Below are 23,880 nucleotides of genomic sequence, written 5' to 3' on the forward strand. Positions count from 1 at the left end.
GCTGTTTTAAGCAATAGGTTACATACCACCGTTAGTAGTTCTACAATTTCATATCTGAGTTCCTTCAGAACTCTTGGGAGAATACCATCTGGGCCTAGTGACTTATTACTGTTTAATTTATCAATTTGTTCCAAAGCCTCCTCTAATGACACCTCAATCTGGAACAGTTTCTCAGATTTGTTACCTAAAAAGAATAGCTCAGGTACAGCAATCTCCCTCCCAGTGAAGACTGAGACAAAGAATTCATTTTGCTTCTCTGAAATGACCTTGTCTTCACTGAGTGCTCCTTTAGTATCTCAATCATCCAGTGGTCCCACTGGCAGGCTTCTAGCTTCTGATGTACTTAAGTTTGTTGCTGTTTGTTATTATTTATATTATGGTAGCCTCCACACCGTATCTGCATGCAAACATGTGTGTGTATGTGATACATTTCAAAATCCTTGGGGAAGATGCCAAATATTAGATTACTACTATTTAGGAGGCCTAAGGCCTGAATACACAGAACAGTCCTAACAAAGTTTAGTACTTGGATTTGGATATTCTAATTATATCTAAAAGTAAGGTGATGGGTTGACCTTTAAAAAGAAATGAGGATTTGTCTGCAGTATATCTGGATATGCATAGCACAGGCAATCCCTCACACTAAAGAAAGCACAGTGCATTCATCAAAAAGAGGAAGCCCTCCATTTTCAAGTGGGCCTAATCAGCTAGTTATAATTCTGAAATACCAGCAAAATATCAGAAAGCTGTTGCACCAAATTAATCTGAGTTTAAAATCCCTGACAGGGATGAATAGAAAAATCAGGGAAGCAGGAACTAGAGCCAACTGGCAAACTGGTAGAGAAAGATAATGCTAATACCTCTTCTAGTAAACTGCTATCTTCACAGATGGGTGATAATGCCCCAGCCTGCAGCCTATGCAGAGAACTGGTCCACCAGGCAAATGCCCAGTTGCCATGTGACCCATTCTGATTCTGGTGAGGCAGATCAGGGATCCAGACACCAGAGGATGACAAGGGGGAGACAGGAGGATAACTGTGTTGCTCACCTGAGCTCAATGTGTCCAGTGCCCAGCTCTGACGTGAGCGGTGAAGCACACACAAATCCTGCATCAGTGAATTCCCAAGATGTCATGGCTAAAGGAGACATAAATGTGAGCTCTTTTCCTTCTTTTTAAATAATGACTCAACTGGCCTAAACAAGTAATGTTTTCTGCTGTCAACAGAGAGTTGGCCAGGGCCTGATAAAATACATGTGAGCTCCTCCATCTGGGTGGTCTGGCAAGATTCCCATTGACTTCAGTATTCTTAGGATTTCACCCTGGAAGATCACGGTACCGCTGGTTGTAGGAGACACAAGATCCTTGCTTAAACATTATCAGGACACTGTGTGTAAACTTCCACTGCCATTGCCTAATCTCTGCCTGTTCTGTGAAAAGAGGACTTTCATTTCCAGGACAGGCAGTGGATTCTTTCTTGGAACAGTGGACTTTGTCTGGGGTTTACTCCTTGGTGTCCCCATCTGGATGCCTTGTTTTGACACTGTGACATGTTCCCCCGCCTCTCCCGTTCCTGTTTAATTTTTTGTCCCCCATAATCTCTTGAGTTCTGACTTCTGTGACCCTTCCCACACCTGAGGTGGTGGGCCTTCAAGTTATTAAATAGACTGGCAACTTTGATCCATCCACCATCCCACCCTTCCATCCACTGAACCATGCAGGTTCTCACTGGCACACATCACTAGTATCTGAGCACTTTCCAACAATCTCACTCCTTCTTCCTTCCCTGCTAGCAGAAGGCAGGCTTAGATTTGTTTTGCTTTTAATTATTGTTGTATATAGGAGAGTAGGACTGTGGGCATGACTAAGGGTACTATTGCAGGAATGTTTGAGCAAAGAGACAGATGTTGGGTTGTGCATTTGGTTCTGAGTGATACAAGGTTATTACTACACTATTTGTCATTCTTATTTCATCTGACAGTTTACTTCATAACCACCAAAACCACATTTAAAAAAAAAAAAAAAGTACTCCATATGTAGTAGAAACCCCACCCAGCAGGTCCATCCCACAGTAATGGATTTTTTGTCTAATTTAGTGAAATTTTCTTTATGGAAGTAAGTGACTAACAGTTCCTGTAAGAACCATGCAAGCAGGGAGCTATATAAATTTCCCAAACAGCTTTGACAATGCATCTAAATCCTGATCTGCAGCACCCAAGCTATTCCCCTAGTAAGGCTCAAAAATCTGATACCATTCTTCATTACTTGTGAAAAGTAACAGGAGCTTATTTTTGGATGTGTTCAAATATCTTTCCCTCAGTGCCCCACCAAATTGCATTCACCATCATTCTACTAAAAGGAATGATATGCTGAAGTCATTTTGAAATGGATACAGAAAATAAATTGGGATTCAATAAGCCACCACCACATTGTTTCTCATAATTTCTTGCACAATTTCTGAAAAGTATTCTTGATTTAAGTACTTAAATTGTCAGTGCTTAACCAATAATAAAATAATTACACTACTTTGAGATCAAAATGTTAATCCATGCCAGAGAAAACTGAATAAAATGTTTCAGAGTAACAGCAGTGTTAGTCTGTATTCGCAAAAAGAAAAGGAGTACTTGTGGCACCTTAGAGACTAACCAATTTATTTGAGCATGAGCTTTCATGAGCTACAGCTCACTTCATCGGATGAAGTGAGCTGTAGCTCACGAAAGCTCATGAATAAAATGTAATTCTCACTAATATTTTGTCCATATTTAATCATCATAACTTCTATTTGAATACATCCTACTATCCCAAAGCCCTTTAAGCTACTGTAGAGTAGACTGCACACACATGTGCACCACACATGCACATCAGTGAACTGAAGATATCTCTGAGGTTCCTGTCCAACGTTACACAGCACTTTGGGGCAGGAAATTAACAATGTTCTAGCCCAGTAAAATTACAGCGATAATGTAGGTAGGCAGAATGTAATTACTCAAACTTTTCTTCAGTCATGTCCCCTATGCCGAGGCACAAAGGCCATGAGGAAGGTGACAAAGCCATCAGGCTGACTCACCTTCACCTAGGGATTTCCATTGCTCTACAGGTTTCAGAGCAGCAGCAGTGTTAGTCTGTATTCGCAAAAAGAAAAGGAGTACTTGTGTGCATCCGATGAAGTGAGCTGTAGCTCATGAAAACTTATGCTCAAATAAATTTGTTAGTCTCTAAGGTGCCACAAGTACTCCTTTTCTCATTGCTCTACAGGAATTCTCTAGGTTGCCGCTTATAACAACTTTCCACACAAAGCAGTTTGGGGAAGGTGTGTAGCAAAAAATTGGTCCTTGTTATTAACACTGATAGTGCAAACATGAACTATACTGTGTGTGCACAGTATTTCTCACCATTCCACTCCTCCATCCAAACTTAGCAAATCACATATACTTACATACCAAGCTCGACATCTTAAAAACATAATTCTTTTTGTTTAGAGAACAGACTTGTTTTGTATTTCAGTAACCATATGAAAATCTATCTGTAAATGTACATTGTTCATAAGATTCTACAGTGCATTTAAGTAAATTCTACAAATAAACTGCTGAAAATCAGACCAGATGGATTATTAATTTTATCATAACTCAGACTACTTGATAAATGACCTCCTATTTATCTGCATAAATTCAATTTGACAATACATATTTACCAATAATACACCAGTGCTTAACATGTAATAACCACCTTCCTCACCAAGTAGAACATACAGGGCTCAACTTGCCTCCTGCTGATGCACTGGTGTGCAATTTACAGCCCCTGTACCAGCAGGAGCAGCTGCACCGAAGGGCTATGCTTACACAGCACTCTCACTGGATTCAACCATTTCAAAGAGCATTTACAGGAGGACTCCATAGAATATTCCCTGGTGGAGGCCACTCAAGGGATTTGTTGGAACGGAGCATTTAGAGGAATCCTGGCTACACCCCTCACCCTAGCTATAATAATTCACTTTTGGAGCTATGCTGTATGGCTCTATGGCCCTACTGAGGTGTGATGATACTTGCAACAGGCCTCTGATTTTCTGAGGCAAAGTGGATAGTGTTGGCCTGAAATCCTTCCTCCACTGCCCCTAAAGAACGACTGAAGCATGAGCCTCCATTTCAGCTTCGAGCCACAGAAAACTTTCTAGTTTATCTCTCTTCTCATTTTTTGATGGCAGAGTAAATACAAGAGAACCAAAGACATTTAGAGCTCTTGGTGTAAAAGGAGAATCTGCCACGCCTTTTGAAAATATGTGACCATTTTGCTAATGCTTTTTTGAGATATTTGTAAGAGGGCATAGCATCTCAAAGCCTCTAAGCAGCAAGACTGGCACTGTTGGATACAGCTGCCATATTGCACCATACTCCCCAAAGTGATTAGGTCTAATGAAGAGTCTGAAAGATAATTTTACAGCGTATTTCAAGCAGAGTAGTTGAGAAGGGAAATAAAACTGATGCCAGGGGAGTAGCTGACACTATTAAATTGCATTCAGTGAAATTACACGTTTTGCTCAACATATATAGGGGTTAGAAATATGCATTGACCTTAATGTTGCCTACAAATTACCTGATTTGAAAACTGCTGAAACCAAGGAACAAGCTGTGCCTTCAGACAGTGATAAAATTCAAAACTCTTCTCTTTTTAATGTGATATTCTGCTTGCTTTACAGCTCATCTTTTAGTGCACACTTGTTTCTCCACAGATTTACAAGAAAGTGTGTTTTTTGCAATTCAAATTGTTTTTAAAAACTTGAATAAGCAATATGAACAGATTGGACAGACATCTTCATTTTGGCTGGGTCTGCAATGAATTATTGTTATTGACCCATTATTGACCCTACAATTAATTATTACAATGAATTATTATTCAGCCTCAAAATTTACACACATGTACAGTCATTATCACATCAGATAGCACATCTGCATCTAGATTGGGATTAGACTCCAAACCTAATTCTCAGTCCTGTTTTCCATCTGCAAGACAAGGCTGCCTGCCAATGAAATACTGTCTGCTGCCTGATCTATAGATTATATATTTATTATATTGATTACTTTAGAATTCCAAGTTTGAGGGTTGACTGGTTCTCGTCCCAAGATCAGGCCCAGTATTATTAAAATTTCTGTATAGTTGTGAACCCCAATGTGCAGGGTTGCAACACTCACACTATAGAAACTCTCCTATATTTACAATAATGTATTAATACATTTAGCAAAGTCACGAACACTCCAGCTCAGTAAGGGAGATAGAGAGAATGCAAAATGTACCTTTGAAATCCATATACACCGCTACCCTGATATAACACTGTCCTCGGGAACCAAAAAAATCTTACCACTTTATAGGTAAAACCGTGTTATATCGAACTTGCTTTGGCCTCAAGCATTTCCATTATTAATAGTCACTTCCCACCCCTGACTGACCCCTCAGAACCCCCGACCCATCCAACCCCTCCCCCCACTCCCTGTACCCTGACTGCCCCGACCCCTATCCACACCCCCGCTCCCTGACAGCCCCCCCCAGGACTCCCACGCCCTATCCAATGCCCCCGTTCCCTCTCCCCTGACCACCCCGCCCCCAGAACCTCTGAACCGTCCAATCCCCCCTGCTCCCTGTCCCCTGACCGCCCCCCGAGACCCTCTGCCCCTTATCCAACCCTTTGGCCCCGGCCTGGCACCCTTAACACACCACTCAGAGCAGTCTGTCAGAGTCAGACACACTGACATGCTGATCCAACGGAGCGCGCAGCCCCGCCCCCCAGAGCACTGCTTTACCATATTACATCCGAATTCGTGTTATATTGGGTTGCGTTATATCGGGGTAGACGTGTACTCACACCATCCCTTGCAGAACAACCTGAAATGTTAGCCATTATCTTCCTTATCACCATCATCTTCCTGCTCATCACCAATGGCCATCATTCTGGCATCTCCCAAGAGCTACCTCTCTGTCAGCTACTGCCCACAGACTAGAATACAACTTTAATATGTTACATTGTCGCCACCAAGTCTAATGCATATTCACTAGGAGTTTCTCCCCTCTTCCTTATTTGTATTTCCTCATTCTACTAATGTTGGGGTGTCCTTCTTCTATAGGTTAGTATATCAGTGATCTCAACTTATTATCATATAGATGAATTCTTTGCCACGGCACTCTTGTGGTCAGTCATCTGAGGATATTAACTCATGTTCCTGTGGTTGACTGGTGTCATTATGGACAAACTTCAAAATTCACCCTTACACATTCTATTCAGCTCCCCAAAACTTGGGGGTTTCCTTCAGGATGTTTATCTGTGCCAAAGTTCATAGGCCTTAAACTTTATGCTAACTGCTAAAACTAATGTCTTACAGGATACAGGCCGATAGGTTCCTGGTATTACTGCTGAATATAATAAAGGCAGAATATAATGAAGGCAAGGCAATGAATATAATGAAGACAAGCTATCCCAATGGGCTACAGGCACCAGAGGAACAATAACCCAAATATTTGTACTTCAGCAAACTTTTTAAATACATATAGGTCACTATATATCTTTTGATTCTTTAAAGGGACAGAATGACTCCAGAGGAAGAGAGTCCACTCATCTACCATTCCAAAAGTATAACCATGCAAGAGGACACCAAATTCAAAAGGCCTTCTTATCTACATATTTTTGGAGACAGTCTGAAGAGTGTTTTTTCCACCAAAAGGTTTGGAGATTGTTCTAAACTTAAAGAGAAGTGGTTATTTTAGGCTGAAACCAGAGCTCAAATATGGGGTATTATGCCACACAGACTACTTCTGCTATGAGTTTAAAAAAAATTTTTTTTGAAAATTGCAGCATGCTATCCCTTTTTGATTCCAGTACCAATGCTGTGTGAGACACAGCTGGCAGCTGCTAGTGGAATTGAAGGTGTTCTGAGGAGGAACAAAGGGATAATCCTCTACAGTCTTCCGCTGTTTTATTGTGTCTCAGTTCCAATGTGGTTACAGTGCTGCTACAAGGGAACAGTGTGGTTTAAGGGCACAACTATTTCCCCTTACTCTTGGAGAGCAATGTTCTCCCGAGTGACTTGCTGGTTAGGAACTTTGCTACTTCTCTCTTGCAACTATTATCTAGTGGTGCTAGAACCTCAGGGTGGGAATTTCAAAAGTGCTTAGATCAGCGGGACTTGGGTGCTTAACTCCTTTAGGCTCTTATAGAAATCTCTCACTAAATTTTTGCCTCTGGGAGCAGTAAACTTTACACAATAGCCTTTTAGCTGTCAAACTTTTCACCTTTTTCCCCTCTCAGCACTAGCAGGGACCACAATATTTGCATATAATCTCGCCTCACTTTCTCACTCTGTTTATCCTTTTACAAGGGCTCTCACTTTGTATAGGTCGTGACTGATCATCTCTACAGTTCCAAGTATTGATCTGTTTTCATTCACTTTTTTCATTCTGTACTGTTATTTCCCCTCTGTCGAAATTCCTTCCTTCTCTGCCCTATGCATAAGCCAAAATTCCATAAAAATATTTGATCTGACTTCTAAGAAAGGTAATAGCTGCCTTTGATATGGTAAAGCCATTCCCAGGACAGATGCTGTATGTAGGATTCTCAGTATTATAATAAAATACATTGTGGCAGATACAAAGCATCACCTATATTCCCTTCGCTAGCTAATAGTACTGAAGCTCAAGTTTAGCCTCAAATCCACCAGCAGGTCTGGCATGTGATGCTTTTTCTAGCCATAGCACTAGCTGTAATGTTGAACTAGTGTGTGCCAGTTTAATATTTTCAGTTATTTTACAATTCATATGTACTTTCCTAATAAAGCACAACAGGTCTAATTCAGCCCAAATTTAAGCAGGCATAATCCCCTGAAGGCAAGGCAGCTGCATCCATTTATGCTGACACTCAATTTGGCCCAACGTGTCAGAACTCAAAAAAATTGATTTACAGGACTTTATAGAAATATGTCATGACCAAGGTATCATCACTAAAGTCTTTGACATTCATTATGCCCCAAAAAGGAACCTGTTTTGTACTTTTAAAATATTAAAGTAATTGCCTTCTATGACGAGATAACTCATATCTGTGGATGAAGGAAAAAAGTGGACGTGTTATTTCTTGACTTTAGCAAAGCTTTTGATATGGTCTCCCATAGTATTCTTGCCAGCAAATTAAAGAAGTACGGGCTGGATGAATGGACTATAAATTGGATAGAAAGCTGGCTAGATCATTGGGCTCAACGGGTGGCGATCAATGGCTCCATGTCTAGTTGGCAGCCAGTATCAAGCAGAGTGCCCCAAAGGTTGGTCCTGGGACCGGTTTTGTTCAATATCTTCATTAATGATCTGGAGGATGGTGTGGATTGCACCCTCAGCAAGTTTGCAGATGACACTAAACTGGGAGGAGTGGTAGATAAGCTGGAGGGTAGGGATAGGATAGAGAGGGACCTAGACAAATTAGAGGATTGGGCCAAAAGAAAGCTGATGAGGTTCAACAAGGACAAGTGCAGAGTCCTGCACTTAGGACGGAAGAATCCCATGCACTGCTCCAGACTAGGGACCAAGTGGCTAGGCAGCAGTTCTGCAAAAAAAGGGTCTTGGGGTTACAGTGGACAAGAAGTTAGATATGAGTCAACAGCGTGCCCTTGTTGTCAAGAAGGCTAACAGCATATTGCGCTGTATAAGTAGGAGCACTGCCAGCAGATCGAGGGAAGTGACCATTCCCCTCTATTCAGTGTTGGTGGGGCCTCATCTGGAGTACTGTGTCCAGTTTTGGGCCCCACACTACAAGAAGGATGTGGAAAAACTGGAAAGAGTCCAGCGGAGGGCAACAAAAATTATTAGGGGGCTGGAGCACATGATTTATGAGGAGAGGCTGAGGGAACTGGGATTATTTAGTCTGCAGAAGAGAAGAATGAGGGGGGATTTGATAGCTGCTTTCAACTACCTGAAAGGGACGGATGGATGGATCTAGACTGTTCTCAGTGGTAGCAGATGACAGAACAAGGAGTAATGGTCTGAAGTTGCAGTGCGGGAGGTTTAGGTTGGATATTATGAAAAACTTTTTCACTGGGAGGGTGGTGAAGCACTTGAATGCATTACCTAGGGAGGTGGTGGAATCTTCTTCCTTAGAGGTTTGTAAGGTCAGGCCTGACAAAGCCCTGGCTGGGATGATTTAGTTTGGGACTGGTCCTGCTTTGAGCAGAGGGTTGAACTAGATGATCTCCTGAGGTCCCTTCTAACCCTGATATTCTAGGATTATCTATGAATAAAGGTTGTCAAGCAATCTAATTCAAAGCAAATCTGATTGATATAAGGAGTTTGTTCCCAGTAAATACAAACTCCTTTGTAATGTATAAACCAAGTTTGGATCAGTAGCTGCACCATTTATCTAGCCCTGTTATGGAATAAAGGAAGGTAAATGATGACAGTGAATAAATTCTTTTAAACAGGAATGTCTCTTTCTGTTAAGCAAAGAATCAGACACTGTTAAAGACGCTATATACTAAGGCCCCTGATCCTGCAAACATGTACATATATACTTAACCTTACAACCATGTGTAGATCCACTGATTCAAAGTGTTTTAATGTGGTGTTTGCAGGATTGGGGCCTTAAATTGTAAACACAATGAACAGTTTAAAGACTTCTAAAATAACTGTTTAAATAAAACAGTCCAAACATTAGAGGACCTTGAAATTTACATATTGCATATTCTCAAAGCAATACAAACTCTGTAAAGAGGCTTGACATGCACAGAATGATCACTAGAGGAAAACTTTTCCCGAAGGTTAGCACACTTTCTTCACACTTTCAAAGTGCTAATCATGTTACACATGTTATGCCATTAATTGTGTTATTCTACAGTTATGGTGAGAAGGGAGTTTTCTCAGTTCTTACTCAGGCACAGCTTCTATGGACTTCAGTGCTAGCTTTTCTTCAGTAAGGAATGAGAAAGCATGGAAGTGTAGGACTGGAAGGGGCTCGAGAGATCATCTAGTCCAGTCCCCTGCATTCAAGGCAGGACTATATAACAACTAGACCATCTCTGACAGGTGTTTGTCTAACCTGTTCTTAAAAACCTCCAGTGATAGAGATTCAACAACATCCCTAAGCAATTTGTACCAGTGCTTAATGACTAATGATTTACTCAGGACTAAAGTAGGACTGCCACATTCCAGCTGAGTGCCCTAAACACTGGGCTATATAGTTGGTTGGTCAGTCTCTCCTTCCCAATTTTTAGTTATTTATACAAAGTGCAGCAGCTCCAACAGGAGAGATTGTGTTCTGATGGGGAATGAATACAAATGTCAAAACCTTGAAATTTTTCACAAAATGAAATTCTTGCTTTCCAGCCAGCCCCTCTTACAAGAATTTGTTTAAGGAATTTAGTCAAAGTTACAGATGCTCCATATCACTGAGGAACAAGCCCTCAGTGTACATTTTTACCTCTGAAATAAGTGAATTATTACCAGTAATATATTGATCAAGATTAATTATGACATTATTAGAGTAAGTAGCAGTTTTACTTCAAACACACTGTCAGCATTGTAGTCTGAAATTCCCATAAAAAGAGTACCATGTCTTCATTTAAGACATTAAGTGTCCACTTTTGTTCCACAGCTCAAGCCATTTCACCTTGTGCAATGCAATTGAGATGAAGGAAACTTAGATTATTACCTTTAATTCAGGTGTTAAAGAGAGCCTGAAATGAAATTAATTATTGTCTTTCTTCTTTTAATCAACAACAGCCATGCTGACAACTTCACAAGCTTATATGTTAGGAATCCAAAAGTGAATCTTATAAATAAATAAATACAGTTAGATACCCTGACTCTATTCCACAACAATCACAACCCTTATCCTATCTGACCCTGAAGGATAGACAATTCAGAAAACTTATTTTCCTAGGGCCCAATCCTGTGAGGTGCTTGAAGCCTGACACTCTCACAGAAGTCAATGGGGAAAATACCACTTGTGAGGCACACAGCTTGTAGGACTGACTCTCTAAATTGTTGATATCATAAATGCTGCAGCTACCTCTTCAGCTGCTGACTTAGTATTTTCTGTTTATATTTTATATACATCACTACTGGAAGATGAAAAAAACACATCACCCTGTCTCTTGAGATAAGCACACAGTGCCAGGTAATTTATGTTTAGAGTACAATTAAAGGCATAACTGGAATTCATCTGATAATAAATTTGAGAAAAATAGGAAACTGAAGAAATATTTTGTTTTAGAAACTTACTAACGGGAATTACTGTTGCATAGTGTAACATATAGCACTCTCTGTATTCTATATATTTACCAAGAACATACCTTTGTCATCTGACTCTACGTACCTTGTTAAATATAAAGAAACTGCCAATAATGAACAGATGAACACAAAGGTCTTGATCCTGTCAAGACTTACACAGAGGATTTACTTTATGCACTTTGAGTAGTCCCACTGACTTCAGAAAGGGAACTCAGTGTAAGGCTAAGCATGTGGTTACGTTTTTGGAGGATTGGAGCCTTAACTAGTAATCTAGCTAATTTAAAGCATACAAGTAACTGTACTCCACTAGCTCCAGTGACAGCCCAGCTTTCTTGTCAATTTCAGGGCTCTAGCATGGAGCCATGAAATTGACAAGAATGACAGCCAACAGTCAATGTAAATAAGGCAGGCCTACACCAGCTGCGTTGCCCTAACTACATCAACATAAGCCCTACACCTCTGGTGCAGATGGAGTTATTATGTCGGTGTAGTAGGGCTTACATGGGCAGGAGCAAGAGTAGTGTGTACACAGACATAATTTGGTCAACATAAGCTGCCTTTTGTCAACCTAACTCTGTAGTGTAGACCAAGCCTAGGTTACAGTTTGTTTGGTAATGCAACTTACTCTAACCATCTCTCTGCACTATATGACAAGTGCTAAATTGTATCTCATATTTACTTACTTAGAGCTTCTGGTAGGGGGAGGGGAGTAACAAAAGAAGGGGGAGGAATCTTCCCACAGGTCAAATACAAAAGTGGGTAACATATACTTTGTAACACAGCACCTTTAACTTATCCTTCTTCAAATATTGTGCTGTATTGCTCTGCGTTACAACCCTAGAGCAAAAAGTTTGTAAGTCCTTTTTGTATGTGCACGTGATAGTAAGATTCCCCCCCCCCCATTACTGTTTGCCAAAAATGTCCTTAATACAGTAATTGGCTTTGCCAAGAAACATAGTATGTAAGAGATTAGTAGCTTTATGTTAAAACATTTTACTTTAACACAATAGTTTATGCTAGTTTCTTAAAACTATCTAATTCACTATCACAAACTATTATACTTTCTCCTAGACCTTCACATTAGCTTAGACACAAATTGAGACTTTCATCATATGATTTACCAGACTAGCACCATAAAACATTGGCTATTATGTGATTCACTGAGGGCAGAAAAAATTGTTTTAAATATTCAGCTCTAGATATACTAGATATCAGTATAAATATCTAATCCCATTGCTGTCTCAGAGTTTTTCTGACTATTATTCCCTTTCTACACCAGGCTGGTTGATAAATCTTATCTAGGCAAAGTACCATATGTCAGAGGAGGTTGACCAGAGGAATCAGTTAAGTAGTAGAATACATGACGGAGTATGTCAGTTTGAAAGAAAGTTTGTCTTGTAATCAACTGAAATCATAGCTTCTTGTCATGTCACATAATATAAACATTTTCCCACTCTGTGTTGCCTCTTCCCTCAGAAACACTACCAAGTGATAACTATACCAGTCACATTGATAATATATAACTAGAGATGTTGTAGGCAATGCATGTATTGCCCTGATTGTTTAAAAAAAATATTCCTGGAATCTTAGTACTGTAAAAAGTAGAAAAATTAACGTATTGATCTTCTTACACCTGCTAATTTAAAAATTGTAATTCAGTGGCACTCTGAATATCAAATTGCCAAGCCTGTATGATTTGGACTGTACATACCAATTGAGAAGATTGTGGCTTTATGAATTAGAATGTAATGTGCACCCAATAAGGACCACTGACCATAGAAGTTACTATGACTATAGAAGACACATTGCAGGGTGTTAATTTTAAACAGACCAACCAGTGCAGTTCGTAACATGCTCCATATTTAGTTAAATCTATTCTATTCAGTTAGGACTTTATTTCAGTGACAGTATAGCAGGGCATATATTACCTTCCATGTCTTTGGTTCTGTCTATTCCAGTTAACTCATATTCAGTTACTTTTCTCTTTTTCTAAAAAAACAATTACAATATACAATTCTACTACGGGAAAGGTGACCAAATTGTTCAGTCCCCGTCTAATCTCCATTTCACCTGTCAAATGATGTTCTGTTGCAATGAATGTTAGTAGCAACAAAAAACAAACAAACAAACAAAGCCCCCCACAAACTACAGCTGCCAGATGTCTTTTCTAGAGATATAACATGAGACAAACATACCAAACTAAAACTACCATATCAAAACTAAAATCATCTCCATTAACAAACGGTAATATGAAAATGAATGGCACATATGTTCATTTGCTTTTAGAGGACAAACTGAAGCAAACCCTGGTTGAAAGGCCACCGTTCCTAAGCCTTGAAAAAGTGTGCGTAACTTTCATTTCAAAACTTAAATAAAGATTGCGAGGATTTCCTAGTAAGGTGGTAGCTGGAGAGTCAGACTTTCTTGTAGCCTCCTCTCCCAGGCATTTGTGAGCAGCCAACTAGTCCCCACCTAGAACGATGAGACGTTGCCTGCTGACTTCAGGGCGCATCCTAGTGAACGGCGCTGCTGCTTGCGGGAGGGAAAGGACTGGACCCGCTCAGGTAGCGCTGCAGAGCAGGACCCGGATTTTTTACAAGCCTGCTTGTTTTTGTAAACAGGCCGCTTATTTCCTTTTATCCACCATCCCCTCGTGAGCTCAGTGCCTGCTCTTCGCGATGCAAACCCACAGATCAACTACGAACTCCCGAGTATTTGTCTGGTGACCGTTCCCAGCGAGAGGGGGAACCCAGACAGGCCGTGCGCTTGCGGGGCGGCAGGCTGTGTCTCGGCCCCCACACCCCCCGCCGGCGCGCCCCACGCCCAGACCCCGCGCGTCCCAGGCTACCGCGCCCTGAGGCCGGAGAGGGACTCCCGCTCCCCGCCGCCTGAGTGCCAGCCGGCAGAGGCTCGGTCCCCCGGCCCGCCCCCAGCGCGCACCTGCACCTCGCTGCGCTGGGGCTGGCAACTCCTGCTGCCGCCCGCCCCCAGCCCCACGCCTGCCGCCCTCGGGAGGCCGCTTCCCCCACCCCGCTGCCTCTCTGCCCCGCGGCCACCCCAGCTCCCCGCCGGAGCCGCGTCGCCGCGCGGGACTCGCTCACTCACACGGGGTAGTAGGCGTAGGGCGGCAGCGGGTTCTCCTCGCACGCCCCCGGGGCCAGGAGCAGGTAGTCCTGGCTGTCGGTCCTCCGGCCCGGCCTGGCCGGCGAGCTGCTCGGCCGCGGCGCGTAGGGCTGGCCGCGGCTCATGCTGTTCCCGGGGGTCTCCGAGCTTCGCGCCGGGGCGTGGAGGGGGGCCCAGGACCCTCGGTTGGGGCTGAGGAGCCGCAGAGACCCGGGCGCCCCCGGAGGCAGCGCCGGCTCTCCCAGCCTGGCACACCCCCTCAGCCACGCGTCCCGCGCCCGGCTGCCACCGCTCGGCTGCTCCGCTGCCTTGGGGCGGCCGGGCTGGGGCACCGGGCTCCTTCAGGGCCGCGCCCGGGCCGCCATGGGGCCCGCAGAAGAAACCCTCGGGCTCCCTCGCTGCCTGGCGTCTCCAGTCAGCGGCCGGAGGGCAGCAGCGCCCCCGGCTCCCTCCACGCCCACAGCCAGGCACGGGGCCAGCAGCCAACCGCGGCCGCCAGCAGCTCCCAGCCACACTGGCTGAGAGGAGCGAGGGAGCGGAGTTACTATGTCAGTCGGCAACATCCTCCTCCCCAGTCGTCACTGCCCGGCGTTTGGAGCCAGGAGTAAAAGTTTGCACAGCCCCGTCCTGAGCGGTGTCCTCCCTAGAGCTGCGGGAGATCCGCTGCCAACGGGCCAGTGCCCTGAGGAGCTGGAGCTGGGAGGTCTGGAAATGCCCATCGCCCTCCCGCTATAAACTACCTGCTCCCTGGGTCTAGACGCTACAGTCCCAGGCTGGGAGTGGAGCCCTCCCTTCTCCTTTAATATTGTTCCCTAGGTGATTTGCCTATCAAACTAATATTCTGCTATGGGCAGTGCGCAGGAATTTAAATGGGACCACTTTTGGAGGGGCATGTTAAACCCACGTATTATACCATATCAACACATGCCCATAAATCACAGGCACAGAAATAAACAGCAGTATATGCCCCATTTCAAGGAAAAACCCTATGGAGCTATCTGAATAAATGTATCCACAAGTACTTGGTAGTGTGTGGGAGCTCCTCCTGCCCTGGCAGGGACCTTTTGCTCGCTCTCCCTACCAGAGTCCCAGGGCCAGAGGAGTTCACTCTCTCTCCCCACCCTGGCCAGGGGCTGGAGGAGCTCTGTGACCCCCCACCCCAGCCAAGAATTTATGGATACATTTGTTCCGATTTAGTGTGCATAATATGTGTATGTTTAACATGTTGTGGTTGCCTAGGCAAAGGCCCTGAGACCACTCTGCCTCCCTCTTTGCCCAGCTGTGGATTGCTGGAGAAGGAAGAGCACAGCAACTGCTCCGGAGAGAACACATCATAATGCCACTATATAAATCCATGGTATGCCCACACCTTGAATACAGCATGCAACTCTGGCCACCCTATCTCTAAAAAGGTATTAGAATTGGAAAAGGTACAAAGAAGGGCAAAAAAAATGATTAAGGGTATGGAACAGTTTCTGTATGAGGAGAAATTAAAAAGTCTGGAACTGTTCAGCTTGGAAAGGAGACACTAAGAGGAAATATGATAGAGGTCTATACAATTGTGATTGGTGTCGAGAAAGTGAATAAGGAAGTGTTATTTACTTATTCACATAACACAAGAAGCAGGGGTCACCTAATTAAATTAATAGGCCCCAGATTTAAAACAAACATAAGGAAGTACTTCGTCACACACAATGCGCATTGAACGTTGCCAGGTGATGTTGCGAAGGCCAAAAATAAAAGAGGGTTCAAAAAGAACTAGATAAGTTCATGGAGGATAGAATGGCTATGCCAAGATGGTCAGGGATGCAACGCCCTGCTCTGGGTGTCCCTAGCCTCTGTTTGCCAGAAGCTGGGAGTGGACAACAGGGGATGGATCACTCAGTAATGACCTGTTCCTTTCATCCCCTCTGAAGCACCTGCTATTGGTCAATGTCAAAAGATAGGATTCTGGGCTAGATGAACCATTCATCTGACCCAGTATGGCCATTCTTATGATGAGCCTCTAAATCCACCCATCTGTATGAAGGCCCCACTTGCAAGGAGGAGAGAATAGGGAAATAGCCTCCTGGCTCTGCCGCTATTACTGCTACTGCCTCTGGAGCTAATGAGCCTCTTGGCTGATTTTTAAAGCTTTTTCTTTTTATTCCTCTTCTCCTCCTCTCCTTTCCCGGCCCCCAGCCCACATTTGCTACTTATTTCAACAGCAACATAACCCTTCTGCCATGTGTTGATGGCAGCAAAAACAGCCAGGTTCAGTGTTATAAGAGTTCCCTTAAAGACTTAACTGATGCCAGTTTGAGCATTAATTACTGTATTTGTGTATGCACAAGTAATTCATATGAAAACTAATTTAATGTACATATTACTTGTGCATACACAAATACAGTAATTAAACATACCAACATAAAACCCACATATAGATACACATAGATATAGGCAAGGACAGACATCCGCATATTTTCCCAAGTTACTAGTGTAAAGCCTGTGGGTTGAAGCCTTAGAAAGTAAAAAGTTCTCTACTATCTTCTGTTGGCAAAATGGGGAAAGGGTGGCCCAGAGCTGCTTTGACCTCTAGAAGTTTCTCCTGGGGTTTGTAGTCAACTTTTTCCTGTTTTGAACATCTAATTTCTTATTAGCTCAAGGAGGCATGTTCCCCATTTTTGTAATTCTTATAAAGCTTCCAAAGTCAAGAGGGAAGGACAAGAATGGGGGTTCTTTAGACAAATCCTTAAAAACTTCCATGCCATCTGCAGGTTTCATGGAGAGTACAAGCAGATCATCCATTGTATAATCCCCTCTACACTCTTAAGGCATTCTTCAATGAGCAGATAGGATTTCTGCAACTGCACAACCAGCTCTTATGCCTACATTTTCATTAGCAAATATAGTTTCAAGCAATTCAAGGTCTAAGATTCAGACTTTTAGGCTAAATTGGACATTGCTTGATATACCTCATTTTCTCCAAGTTAAGGATGAAAAATGATTATTACAAATGGTAAAGTTTCAGCTTTGGAATTAGAAGAACAGACCAATAGATAAAAGAACAGGAGGACTTGTGGCACCTTAGAGGCTAACAAATTTATTAGAGCATAAGCTTTCGTGGGCTACAGCCCACTTCCTTGGATGCATAGAACTGAACATATAGTAAGAAGAAATATATATACATACAGCCCTGGCCTACACTAGGAGTTGAGGTCATATTTAGCAGCGTTAAATTGATTTAACCCTGCACCCATCCACACAATGAAGCCCTTTTTTTTGACTTAAAGGGCTCTTAAAATCAATTTCCTTACTCCACCCCCGACACGGGGATTAGCGCTTAAATCGGCCTTGCCGGGTCAAATTTGGGGTACTGTGGACGCAATTAGACAGTATTGGACTCCAGGAGCTATCCCAGAGTTCTGTATTTTGACCGCTCTGGACAGCACTCTCAACTCAGATGCACTGACCAGGTAGACAGGAAAAGGCCCGCAAACTTTTGAATTTCAATTTCCTGTTTGCATGATCACCTGCAGCTTGCCACGCAGGCCAGAGCTCATCAGCAGAGGTGACCATGCAGAGCTCATCAGCAGAGGTGACCATGATGGAGTCCCAGAATAGCAAAAGAGCTCCAGCATGGACCGAACAGGAGGTACGGGATCTGATCGCTGTATGGGGAGAGGAATCCGTGCTATCAGAACTCTGTTCCAGTTTTTGAAATGCTAAAACATTTGTCAAAATCTCCCAGGGCATGAAGGACAGAGGCCATAACGGACCCGAAGCAATGCCGCGTGAAACTTAAGGAGCTGAGGCAAGCCCACCAGAAAACCAGAGAGGCAAATGGCCGCTCCGGGTCAGAGCCCCAAATATGCCGCTTCTATGATGAGCTGAATGCCATTTTAGGGGGTTCAGCCAGCACTACCCCAGCTGTGTTGTTCGACTCCTTCAATGGAGATGGAGGCAACACAGAAGCAGGTTTTCAGGACGAGGAAGATGATAATGATGATGAAGTTGTAGACAGCTCACAGCAAGCAAGCGGAGAAACTGCTTTTCCCGACAGCAAAGAACTGTTTCTCACCCTGGACCTGGAGCCAGTACCCCCTGAACCCACCCAAGGCTGTCTCCCAGACCCGCCAGGCGGAGAAGGGACCTCTGGTGAGTGTACCTTTTAAAATACTATACATGGTTTAAAAGCAAGCATGTTTAATGATTAATTTGCCCTGGCATTTGCGGCTCTCCTGGCTGTACTCCCAAAGCCTCTGTAAAAGGTTTCTGGGGAGGGCAGCCTTATTCCATCCACCATGGTAGGACACTTTACCACTCCAGGCCAGTAGCACGTACTCGGGAATCATTGTAGAACAAAGCACTGCAGTGTATGTTTGCTGGCGTTCAAACAACATCCGTTCTTTATCTCTCTCTGTTATCCTCAGGAGAGTGATATCATTCATGGTCACCTGGTTGAAATAGGGTGCTTTTCTTCAGGGGACATTCAGAGATGGCCATTCCTGCCGGGCTGTTTGCCTGTGGCTGAACAGAAATGTTTCCCGCTCTTAGCCACGGGGAGGGGAGAGGCAGGAGGGGCTAGCCACGTGGTGGGGGGAGGCAAAATGTGACCTTGGAACGAAAGTACATCTGCTGTGTATGTAATGTTAACAGCAAGGTTTACCATGAAAGAGTGTACCCACTGTTATTACTGCTTGCTGTGTGCTCCACAATATCTGTGAGAGTAAGGGGGAGATGTTTATGGTGGAGTGGGAGGTTGAGGCAAATCGCCTGGCTGCTGGTTACGCGCAGCCAGACACCAGGGCGGTTAGAAGAGCACAGGAGGGCGCGGTACGCATCATTTGGACGTTTATAAAATGTGTCTTTTTAAATACCACTGTCCCTTTTTTTTTCTCCACCAGCTGCATGTGTTTCAAGGATCAGAGGATCTTCTCCTTCCCAGAGGCTGGTGAAGATTAGAAGGCGAAAAAAACGCACTCATGATGAAATGTTCTCTGAGCCCATGCTGTCCTCCCACACTGACAGAGCACAGACGAATGCATGGAGGCAGACAATGTCAGAGTGCAGGAAAGCACAAAATGCCCAGGAGGAGAGGTGGCGGGCTGAAGAGAGTAAGTGGCGGGCTGAAGAGAGGGCTGAAGCTGAAAGGTGGTGGCAGCGTGATGAGAGGAGGCAGGATTCAATGCTGAGGTTGCTGGAGGATCAAACTAATGTGCTGCGGCATATGGTTGAGCTGCAGGAAAGGCAGCAGGAGCACAGACCGCCGCTATAGCCCCTCTGTAACCAACTGTCCTCCTCCCCAAGTTCCATAGCCTTCTCACCCAGACGCCCAAGAATGCGGTGGGGGGGGCCTCCAGCCACCCAGCAACTCCACCCCAGAGGATTGCCCAAGCAACAAAAGGCTGGTATTCAATAAGTTTTAAAGTTTTAAACTTTTAAAGTGCTGTGTGGCCTTGTCCTTCCCTCCATGAATGTGAAGCAACAATGACTTTATTGCCTCTGCAAGTGGTGATCGAAGGGAGGAGGGGAGGGTGCTTAGCTTACAGGGAAGTAGAGTGAACCAAGGGGTGGGGGGTTTCATCAAGGAGAAACAAACAGAACTTTCACACCGTAGCCTGGCCAGTAATGAAACTGGTCTTCAAAGCTTCCCTGATGTGCACCGCACCCTCCTGTGCTCTTCTAACCGCCCTGGTGTCAGGCTGCATGTAACCAGCGGCCAGGCAATTTGCCTCAACCTCCCACCCCACCATAAACGTCTCCCCCTTACTCTCACAGATATTGTGGAGCGCACAGCAAGCAGTAATAACAGTGGGAATATTGGTTTTGCTGAGGTCTAACTGAATCAGTAAACTGCACCAGCGTGCTTTTAAATGTCCAAATGCACATTCTACCACCATTCTGCACTTGCTCAGCCTGTAGTTGAACAGCTCCTGACTACTGTCCAGGCTGCCTGTGTACAGCTTCATGAGCCATGGCATTAAGGGGTAGGCTGGGTCCCCAAGGATAACTATAGGCATTTCAGAGTAACAGCCTATAAATTGGTTAGTCTCTAAGGTGCCACAAGTACTCCTTTTCTTTTTATAGGCATTTCAACATCCCCAACGGTTATTTTCTGGTCTGGGAATAAAGTCCCTTCCTGCAGCTTTTGAAACAGACCAGAGTTCCTGAAGATGCGAGCATCATGTACCTTTCCCAGCCATCCCACGTTGATGTTGATGAAACCTCCCTTGTGATCCACCAGTGCTTGCAGCACTATTGAAAAGTACCCCTTGTGGTTTATGTACTCGCCGGCTTGGTGCTCCAGTGCCGAGATAGGGATATGGGTTCCGTCTATGGCCCCACCACAGTTAGGGAATCCCACTGTAGCAAAGCCATCCACTATGACCTACACATTTCCCAGGGTCACTACCCTTGATATCAGCAGATCTTCGATTGCGTGGGTTACTTGCATCACAGCAGCCCCCACAGTAGATTTGTCCACTCCAAATTGATTTCCTACTGACCGGTAGCTGTCTGGCGTTGAAAGCTTCCACAGGGCTATTGCCACTCGCTTCTCAACTGTGAGGGCTGCTCTCATCTTGGTATTCGTGCGCTTCAGGGCAGGGGAAAGCAAGTCACAAAGTTCCATGAAAGTGCCCTTACGCATGCGAAAGTTTCACAAACACTGGGAATCGTCCCAGACCAGCAAAACTACACGGTCCCACCAGTCTGTGTTTGTTTCCTGGGCCCAGAATCGGCGTTCCACGGCATGAACCTGCCCCATTAGCACCATGATGCCTGCATTGCCAGGGCCCATGCTTTGAGAGAAGTCTGTGTCCATGTCCTCATCATTCTCCTCACTGCGCTGACGTCGCCTACTCACCCGGTTTCGCTTTGCCAGGTTCTGGTGCTGCATATACTGCTGGATAATGCGTGTGGTGTTTAATATGCTCCTAATTGCCAAAGTGATCTGAGCGGGCTCCATGCTTGCCGTGGTATGGCGTCTGCACAGAAAAAAGGTGCAGAACGATTGTCTGCCGTTGCTTTCACAGAGGGAGGGAGGAAAGGAGGGCCTGATGACATGTACCCACTCGCGACAATGTTTTTTGCCACATCAGGCATTGGGATCTGAACCCAGAATTCCAATGGGCAGCGGAGACTGCGGGAACTGTGGGATAGGTACCCACAGTGCAACACTCCGGAAGTCGATGCTAGCCTCGGTACTGTGGAAGCACTCCGCTGAGTTAATGCACTTAATGCACTTAAAGCATTTTGTGTGGGGACACACACAATCGACTATTTAAAAACGATTTCTAAAAAAACAACTTCTAAAAATTAGACCTAATTTCATAGTGTAGACATACCCACAGATAAGTTGGAAGTTGCCATACAAACTGTGAGAGGCTAATTAGTTAAGATGAGCTATTATGAGCAGGAGAAAAAAACTTTTGTAGTGATAATCAAGATGGCCCATTTAGACAGTTGACAAGAAGGTGTGAGGATACTTAAGTTTAGGAAAATAGATTCAATATGTGTAATTACCCAGCCACTCCCAGTCTCTATTCAAACCCAAGTTAATGGTATCTAGTTTGCATATTAATTCAAGCTCAGCAGTTTCTCCTTGGAGTCTGTTTCTGAAGCTTTTCTTTTGCAAAATTGCCACCCTTAGATCTTTTACTGAGTGGCCAGAGAAGTTGAAGTTTTCTCCTACAGGTTTTTGAATGTTATGATTCCTGTTGTCAGATTTGTGTCCATTTATTCTTTTGTGTAGAGACTGTCCCGTTCGGCCAATGTACATTGCAGAGGGGCATTGCTGGCACATGATGGCATATATCACATTGGTAGATGTGCAGGTGAACGAGCCTCTGATATGATTAGGTGTGATTAGCTGATGTGATTAGGTGCTATGATGGTGTCCCCTGAAAAGATATGTGGACAGAGTTGGCATCGGGCTTTGTTGCAAGGATAGGTTAGTGTTTTTGTTGTGTGGTGTGTGCTTGCTGGAGAGTATTTGCTTTAGGTTGGGGGGCTGTCTGTAAGTGAGGACTGGTCTGTCTCCCAAGATCTGTGAGAGTGAGGGATCATTTTTCAGGATAGGTTGTAAATCTTTGACTATGCGCTGGAGAGGTTTTAGTTGGGGGCTGATGGTGACAGCTAGTGGTGTTCTGTTATTTTCTTTGTTGGGCCTGTCCTGTAGTTAGTGACTTCTGTGTACTCTTCTGGCTCTGTCAATCTGTTTTTTCACTTGAGCAGGTGGGTATTGTAGTTTTCAGAATCCTTGATAGAGATCTTGTAGGTGTTTGTCTCTGTCTGAGGGATTGGAGCAAATGTAGTTGTATCTTAGAGCTTGGCTATAGACAATGGATCGTGTGATGTGTTCTGGATGAAATCTGGAGGCATTTAGGTAAGTATAACGGTCAGTAGGTTTTCGGTATAGGGTGGTGTTTATGTGACCATCACTTATTAGTACAGTAGTGTGCAGGAAATGGATCGCTTATGTGGATTGGTCTAGGCTGAGTTTGATGGTTGGATGGAATTTGTTGAAATCATGGTGGAATACCTCAAGGGCTTCTTTTCCATGGGTCCAGATGATGAAGATGTCATCAATGTAGCGCAAGTAGAGTAGGGGTGTTAAGGGACGAGAGCTAAGGAAACGTTGTGCTAAGTCAGCCATAAAAATGTTGGCATACTGTGGGGCCATGCGGGTACCCATAGCAGTGCCACTGACTTGAAGGTATATATTGTTCCCAAATGTGAAATAGTTGTGGGTGAGGACAAAGTCACAAAGGTCAGCCACCAGGTTAGCCGTGACATTATCGGGGATACTGTTCCTGATAACTTGTAGTCCATCTTTGTGTGGAATGTTGGTGTAGAGGGCTTCTACATCCATAGTGGACAGGATGGTGTTTTCAGGAAGACCACCGATGGATTGTAGTGGTGTCTCAAGAAGTCAGTGATGTCTCGAAGATAGCTGGGAGTGCTGGTAGTGTAGGGTCTGAGGAGAGAATCCACATAGCCAGACAATCCTGCTGTCAGGGTGCCAATGCCTGAGATGATGGGGATCCAGGATTCCCAGGTTTATGGATTTTGGGAAGCAGATAGAATACCCCTGGTTGGAGTTCTAGGTATGTGTCTGCACAGATCTGTTCCTGTGCTTTTCCAGGGAGTTTCTTGAGCAGATGGTGCAGTTTCTTTTGGTAATCCTCCGTGGGATCAGAGGATAATGGCCTATAGAATGTGGAGTTAGAGAGCTGCCTAGCAGCCTCTTGTTCATATTCCAACTTATTCATGATGACAACAGCACCTCCTTTGTCAGCCTTTTTGATTGTGATGTCAGAGTTGTTCCTGAGGCTGTTGATGGCATTGTGTTCAGCACGGCTGAGGTTATGGGGCAAGTGATGCTGCTTTTCCACAATTTCAGCCTGTGCGCGTTGACGGAAGCAATCTATGTAGAAGTCCAGTCTGTTGTTTCGACCTTCAGGAGGAGTCCACACAGAATCCTTCTTTTTGTAGTGGTGGTAGGAAGGATTCTGTGGGTTAGTATG

At 44.2% G+C, this 23,880-nt stretch overlaps 1 protein-coding gene across 2 annotated transcripts in view; it reads right to left on the reverse strand.

Annotated features, from left to right (window-relative positions):
• The window catches only part of TRPC6 (transient receptor potential cation channel subfamily C member 6), a 190,835-nt gene extending 175,966 nt beyond the window's left edge, over window positions 1-14,869 (reverse strand). For both annotated transcript variants that reach the window (XM_073337992.1, XM_073338002.1), the window contains exon 1: window positions 14,354-14,869. In XM_073337992.1, coding sequence (XP_073194093.1) covers window positions 14,354-14,496 — 143 coding nt within the window. In that variant the 5' untranslated portion in view covers window positions 14,497-14,869. The remainder of the gene's footprint in view (window positions 1-14,353) is intronic.
• Window positions 14,870-23,880: the final 9,011 nt, after the last annotated feature.

The sequence above is a fragment of the Lepidochelys kempii genome, chromosome 1 (genome assembly GCF_965140265.1).
Source record: "Lepidochelys kempii isolate rLepKem1 chromosome 1, rLepKem1.hap2, whole genome shotgun sequence".
Lineage (NCBI taxonomy): Eukaryota > Metazoa > Chordata > Testudines > Cheloniidae > Lepidochelys > Lepidochelys kempii.